This window comes from Cyprinus carpio, chromosome A25 (genome assembly GCF_018340385.1).
Source record: "Cyprinus carpio isolate SPL01 chromosome A25, ASM1834038v1, whole genome shotgun sequence".
Lineage (NCBI taxonomy): Eukaryota > Metazoa > Chordata > Actinopteri > Cypriniformes > Cyprinidae > Cyprinus > Cyprinus carpio.
In genome coordinates, this window is record NC_056596.1 from 7,299,210 (window position 1) to 7,306,344 (window position 7,135).

The 7,135-nt window shown below is 33.9% G+C and overlaps 2 protein-coding genes across 2 annotated transcripts; one reads left to right on the forward strand and one right to left on the reverse strand.

The window, feature by feature from the left end:
- Positions 1–722: 722 nt before the first annotated feature.
- On the reverse strand, positions 723–3,645 carry LOC109051170 (olfactomedin-4-like). The gene is made up of 5 exons (XM_042715197.1): positions 3,534–3,645; positions 2,944–3,102; positions 2,651–2,863; positions 1,904–2,036; positions 723–1,736 (listed from the first exon to the last, which is right to left on the reverse strand). The coding sequence occupies exons 1-5, from the start codon at positions 3,564–3,566 to the stop codon at positions 925–927; spliced, it is 1,350 nt and encodes a 449-aa protein (XP_042571131.1). The 5' UTR covers positions 3,567–3,645; the 3' UTR covers positions 723–924.
- Positions 3,646–3,727: 82 nt separating this feature from the next.
- Positions 3,728–6,515, forward strand: LOC109051158 (olfactomedin-4-like). The gene is made up of 5 exons (XM_019068714.2): positions 3,728–3,983; positions 4,130–4,252; positions 4,370–4,588; positions 4,956–5,109; positions 5,201–6,515. The coding sequence occupies exons 1-5, from the start codon at positions 3,927–3,929 to the stop codon at positions 6,028–6,030; spliced, it is 1,383 nt and encodes a 460-aa protein (XP_018924259.1). The 5' UTR covers positions 3,728–3,926; the 3' UTR covers positions 6,031–6,515.
- Positions 6,516–7,135: the final 620 nt, after the last annotated feature.

The following is a 7,135-nucleotide window of genomic DNA, read 5'->3' on the forward strand; positions in this document are numbered from 1 at the left end:
TTCACATATTAACCTTATTTTACTGCAGTTGACAACTGGAAAAACATATTTTCATTGTAATGTAGATCCTATTGGGTTCTGACGCTTCCCTCTGTTGTTTGTATGCAGTGCTGTCATTTCGGTTAAAAGTTGTCTAGGCTACCTGTGAAGGTGGTCAAATGATGCTGAGTAAAGTTTCCCAAGCAACAAGTAGCTACTTGAAATTAGCTTTTCAATACTCAGTCTGTGACATAACAGTTTGATGTGCTACAATTATTATGTAAAAAGCAGGATTTTGCCATTATGCATTATTTTTATTAATGTCCAATATTTTATAACATCAATTTTGTTTAATATTATCACTTTAAAATGATCTTTTAAACACCATAATACAATACACACAATTGCATGGAGCTCTAAAGTTTTCTTCTTACCTGAATGCACATGAGCACATCTGCTGGGTTCCCAACAGTTTTTAATGCACAAATCAAAACTCTACAGGTCGCAAGTTTGATTTGGCAAATTTAAAGGCCTTCTCTTAGCAGCAATGTCGGATAGGATAATGGCTTTAGAATGTGCCATATAGTGTAATGATGTTGCATTTTGGCTCTTGCCAGTATCTGTTATTGTTAACCTGATAACTGTAATGTTACAGTACTGAAAGAAATAGTTGAGTTTGCAGTACAGTAATTGGTAAAGTTGTAGAAAAGGTGAGTTAAAAAAAAAAGAGACTGACAGAGAAATGCAGTACAAGCATATTTATTGAAATGACAAAAGCAGACAAATTGGTTCATCTGACTTTAAGTACTTCAAAGTCTCACAATCACATAATGATATAGCGTAAAGCTTTAGTTTAACCACTGTGCATATTTTGAGATTTTCAGCATGCTGTGCAATTTGGACTTTTGGATTACATCTTTTTTATTATCTGCGTATGAAAGAACCTCATTTAAAGGTGTTATATGCTAAAAGATAGCCATCATTATACATGTAAAGTCTCCTGTCAACCGGATTGTAGTTCAGATTAGCTATTCCAGAAGAAACCTTCTCAAAGGGCAAAGACAGAGAGTTTATCTCTTGACCAGTGGTTGTATCAAAAGCATAAAACACCTCTTCTTCATAAGTATTAACAAAGCGTGTAGCATACAGGACCCCGCACACCATAAACGTGCTGGTGACGGACCTCTTGAAGAGATGCGTCTTCCAGGTATGTGTGATATTGAGCTCCAGCGGATCTAAACGGCTCACAACAATGTTGCCGTGGTTCTCCTCGGTGGCGTATATCACCCACACGGCGTCCTGATCAGCCTCCAGGTCGATGTCTGTCCAATCACGACAGCTGTAGTAGCAGAAAGGGAACTTGTTGTCAATTCCAGCCCCATCCAGTTTCATACGCTTGGTTGTTTGTGTCGTAATGTTGAAGCTGCAGATCTCAGCGGTGCCGTAGCATTGGTAAAATACAGTGTTGTCGTACAGAATAGTGCCAGAGCCCTGAACAGCATTCTTGTGGTAGTAGGATGATGCAATGTATTCATCTTTGTAGTTCTTGCTGGCCATGAAATCTTCGTATGAGTTGTACATCCTGATTGTGTTGCCATACTGGTTTCCGCTCACCAGACAGTGCTCCCAGTAGCGTTCCTTACTGTCCTGTTTCGCATCGCGACCCCAAGCACCTGAGATGTAGGACTTGCTGATGGAATTGAGCTTGGTAACAACTGGAGAACTTATGTTGGATATGATACGCTGATGACAAGCGCCTGCAAGTGGAATCGTATGGATTGGTCATACGCTTAAGATAAGCATTTTACTGCCTATTTCATGGAAATCCATCAAACCAATCTTCACAATGCTGCTGAAGGGCACCAATGAGACCACAATGTGAATGTCAAAACATTTCTCCACTCACTGAAAGTTGTGTACTTACTTCTGAAGTCTTCAGGTATAGTTTTACAGGTTTGCACTCGGTTGTTGAGTACACGTAGCCTCGATTTCATTGTCTCTAGATTGAAGATATTATTTTTGTACATGTTCTGGACGTCCTTCTTTGCATTAGTCAACTGAGAGGAAAACATATGATATAATGGTCAACAAATACATTTTTGTTTTCCATTTTTTTTCAACTTTGTCTTTTCTAATCTTCAGTTCATCTTCATGTATACATATAACTTAAATGAAGAGTAAACCATAATCAAAAGATATTTTTTTTTATATGAATGCAGACTGAACATGAGCTTCGTGGAACAGCAATTGTACAGAATAATGACTTAAATTTCAGTGTTTCTTACACTGAAAACAAAACTTTCATTGTATGGCTTTTCAGCTACTAAAATTGTTTTCAGTAATTGAAGTAGAGCTAAATAAAATTATATAGATAGATAGATAGATAGATAGATAGATATAGAAAACATGAAAAACTTTAAATGAGAAATGAACTGAAATATATTACTAAAATAAATTAATAAGTAATAATAATAATAAATAAAGCTAAATAGAAATATTTGAAAAAAATAATGAAAGACAAAAACACGTAACAAAATTACTAAAACTGAAATTAAAATGAGAATTCAAAATATAAAAATAAAAGTTAATTCAAAATAAATGCTATTATATAAATAATACCAAAAAAATTTCGAGACCTGTTTTTTGATGTAGGATTATGAGAATGATTTACCTCCTTGAGAAGGTCATTTGTCTCTTTGCTGGGGTTTTTCTTTTGAGCATCTCTGGCAGTATTATACATTTCATCAAGTTCTTGTATCAGCTGTTGCAGGTGAAGAGTGTTGTACAGGCCGTTTGTGTCCAGATACTCGAAAGGTTTCAGGCGGGCTTTGATGTTTTTAAGACTGAGTTCCATCTTAGGCATTTGTACATTACTGCCCTTTATCTGAAAGTTACACCGCATATGAGGTCATTGCCATTACTTTCTTTTAGAATCGAATCTAACACGAATTTAAAGAATCTCACCTTATTATGATACTCAATAAGGTTTTCCTCACAGGTCTGGAGTTGTTTTTGAACTCCCTCAAACCTGGCCGTAGGAAAAGCCCAGATAGAGCTGCTTATTTTACACATGCAGGAATCATTCTTCTGTTCACCTTTAATTATCTGAGCCTCGACAGTCACCTGATTTACACACACAAACACATTTACTGCACCAAATGATAGTGGACGCAATTCTGCCATTTACTAAATTGTTTTTAATGGTATTGAAACAATTATATGATGACTTTTAATGCATGAGTTACATTGTTAATACATTATTATTACTTCATTTTATTGTTGTAGATAAATTATCTTGATAATTGTTATCTTTATTAATGCTTTCGGGAGTAATAAAGTGATCTATTATATAACAACAGCAATATCTACAATCAATAAATTAAATTAAACATAATAAATATAAAGAAATTTAATTGAACAATAACAATTCACCGTATATATTGTTCAAAATAATTATGTAAATATACATTAAGTAACTATTAATACAAAGTAATTTAATTCCAATAAAAAAAAAAACTTTCAGAAATCCAGAACAGGTAAAAGATGGGACTTACTATGACTGTGAAGACCAACAGGTATGACAGCATGATGAGCAAATGACCCAAAAGACTAAAAGTTCTGCTTTAAACAATGCAAACCTTTTGATGTTGCAAACACTATATGAAGTATAACAAAATAAAAAAAAATTATAATTGTGGTCAGACAGTGAGGCAAAACTAATGTCGAAACGCAGCTGGTAAACAGTACATTTTTCCATTACTCATGGACCATCCAAAGGTGTCCACAGAGATAAGATGAAGATTGCAAAGTCTCACCTAAAAGAAATGAAGAAATCTGTCTCGGTTTTTATCAGATATTTCATCCTAATGATATGGCTTTAAAACTCTGCTTCTGCCACACAAAGTAGTTTGTTCTGAGGTTATAGGCTGCCCTCTCTGCCTTCAGACATGAGTCGGTCTAATATATTCATTTTGATGATCACCATCCCTCTAACTTTCTTTCAGGTAAGAAAGATAAAATCCTTTAACAATGAATAATTATTTACACTTTGTTTCTGTCCGAGCACATGAATTATCAGTTTCAGAGTATTTCAGGGTATTGGTTGCTGTATACATAATCATGTTAATTTCCCATGATTTGGTCTTCACAGTTAGTGAGAGGGAAAGACTGTGTGTGCGATCTAAAAAATTCAGATCCTGCTTTCCCTGAGCACAAACTAACAAAAGTAGAGACCACTGCCGCACACTGCATTGGGACCATCACTTCAGAAAGGGTAATTTTTTTTACTTTTTTTTTTTTTTTTTTTTTTTTAATTTACCTGTTGTTCAAATAAATTACATTTACATTTGAAATCAAATTAAATTAATAATGTTAATGTAAATATCTGTAGATGACAGAGTTAGACAGACTTGTGTTAGGTCTACAACAACGTATCAAGCAACTAGAGGACGATGTTGTCATGCTGGAAAAGGAGGATGACAAGAATCTGTATGCGGCCGTGTCTCTGCGCATCATTGAGTTAGAGTTTGCTGAAATTCAGGACCTCCTCAACAAACTCAACAGGACCACCAGCGGTTACCATCAGCAAGGTGTACAGGCTGCAGCTCAGGTGAGTTGCTGTACAAAACAGCACTCATTATTATAATTAGTAGTTTTAATAGGCACAGTTGTCGTCTCAAAAATAATACTTTACACACTTCACATTTACACGGCATTGGTAAAATAAATAAACAGTTTTAATATAAAATGTAAAAAAAACACTGCAATTCAATAAATACTTTCTTTTTAAGAAAAATATTAAATAATAATAATAATTTAAAACACTTTTGTAAGTAATTTTAATTGTAAATGCATGCAAATATTGTAAAAAAATAAAATAAAATAAATGTAACAGGGCGTAAACATAAAAAACCCTCCAAAATAGATATAATATATTAAAAATATATTAAAAATGTAAGTGATATTTTTTATTAAAGCTTGAAGATATGAAGAACACAATGGTGGAGCTGGAGAAGTTTGACAACATGCAGGTGATAAAGAAAGATCGAGAGAACCAGCGTGTTAAGAGGGACCTGGAACAGTGCAAAAATGAGCTCAAGGCTACATTACCACCTCCTACAGTTCCCCCAAGTATGCTAAAGACCTCAATAGTCCCGTAACTCAAGCTTCCAGGGCATTTTCATTATTAATCAGCAGAAATGCTTTTCTTCTGTGTTTTCAGGACACTGTGGTCTGGGTCAAATGGTGAATGTGGTGGGACCTAGAACGTATTCTCTCACGGTACACAGCACCTACTACCCTTATGGTGCTTGGGGTCGAGATGCAAAACCTGCTCCAGGAGACGAGAACAAGTACTGGCTGGTGGTGCTGACAAGTAGTAACGTATATGGCTACTATGTCCGCCAGTACAGCACCTTGAGTACTCTTTTATTAGGTTTAGGACCAAAAGATACATACATATCAAACTCTAATCCCACAACAAACACAATTCAGGGGCCAAACATGGTCATGTATGCCAATGCGCTCTACTATAACTGTTACTATACATCCTCCATCTGTCAGTTCAACATGACGACTCGTGCTATCAGTACTGTGGCTTTACCTAGTGATACAGGTTACAACAACAAGTTTCCATTCGGACACCTCGCCACATCATACAGCTATACTGATATGGATTTAGCCACAGATGAATCTGGGGTCTATGTCATATATGCAACCACAAGCAACTTTGGAAATGTGGTTATCAGTAAAATCGAGACTAGTAGCCCGCCAGTTTTGGGCCAAACTTGGAAAACCTCTTTGTACAAAATAACTGCCACAAACACCTTCATGGTGTGCGGTGTGCTTTATGCTACTCGTTACCTGGATAAAGAAACAGAACAGATCTTTTACTCCTATGACACCAAAACAAAGGAAGAGCGCTTTGATTTGAAAATAAATATTAAGAAGATGCAGACTAATATTGAGTTTCTTAACTATGACCCCAGAGATCATTTGCTGTATGCCTTCAGTGACGCCTATATTGTAACGTATGAGCTCATCTTTCAGTAGATCTTGATTCAATACATGAGAATATGGCTGCTTCCTGTTTCACATACTGTCTGTACTGTATAGTATGCAAGATTAGAATTAGTTATCTTATCGTAAAAAAAAAAACAGATAATAACAGAAGATAGCAATTTTTCTAAATATGTATTCTACTAGTTGCTAATGTATTGGGGGGGGGGGTTACATTAACCCCAACTTAAAGAGATTGCAACAATTTTAAGGGGTCTGTAGTATCAAGACACAATTTTATAAAATCTTGTTGTATACATATGATTACTTGTCTTGCCATTCAGTACATTAAAAATTCTGTACTTTCCTGTACTTCCATACTTTTACTTTTACAAGTATGTGAATTGAAATGCAGCCTATGAATTTTTTTCACTATGGATACGCCTTTAAATGCTTAGCTTTGCCACGTTAGGTGAAGAAATTCACAAATGTATCGCAAACTTCATTTCTTGAAATAAATTACAGCAAAGTTTGAAATATGAGTGTGTTGGATTACTACTATAGACATTACATTACTTTCATTTATGCATTTAGCAGATAAGGGAAAAAATGTTTTTGTTAAATCATACTTATGACATCAAAGGCAAAGTTATGAGAATTAAAAAAAGTTATGAAATTAAAAAAATAGATAAAAAGTCATGGCATAACAGTTATAATTATGACATAATTTAATATCATATATTTTTTAAATTTACATTTTCTCAATCTCAATTTTAGCTTTTTTTCTCATGGCTTCAATTTTAACTTTTTATCTCATAATTTATCATTTACATTTGTCATTATCATAATTTTAACAACCTTTTGTCATAATTATGACTTTTTATATCATTACTTAGTATGTCATAATTTTGACTTCTTATGTCATAATTATGATTTACCAAAGCATGATTTTTTCTTATGTGGCAAAAATGGGTTTCCATAAAAGCAACTTTCAATTATACATTTATATATACATAAATACATACATATATATATATATATATATATATATATATATATATATATATATATATATATATATATATATATATATATATATATATATATATAAATTATTTTCATGGGGAGTTTATGCCAATAAATCTGCAAGAAAACAAAA

Excerpts from the sequence above, each read along its gene's own strand:
- LOC109051170 (XM_042715197.1), bottom strand. The coding sequence starts at position 3,566 with ATGCTGTCATACCTGTTGGTCTTCACAGTCATA. Across the intron at positions 2,864-2,943 it reads TTATTGAGTATCATAATAAG|ATAAAGGGCAGTAATGTACA; the intron begins GTGAGATTCTTT and ends TGTAACTTTCAG. Across the intron at positions 2,037-2,650 it reads CAAATGACCTTCTCAAGGAG|TTGACTAATGCAAAGAAGGA; the intron begins GTAAATCATTCT and ends TTTTCCTCTCAG.
- LOC109051158 (XM_019068714.2), top strand. The coding sequence starts at position 3,927 with ATGAGTCGGTCTAATATATTCATTTTGATGATCACCATCCCTCTAACT. Across the intron at positions 3,984-4,129 it reads TCCCTCTAACTTTCTTTCAG|TTAGTGAGAGGGAAAGACTG; the intron begins GTAAGAAAGATA and ends TGGTCTTCACAG. Across the intron at positions 4,589-4,955 it reads GTGTACAGGCTGCAGCTCAG|CTTGAAGATATGAAGAACAC; the intron begins GTGAGTTGCTGT and ends TTTTTATTAAAG.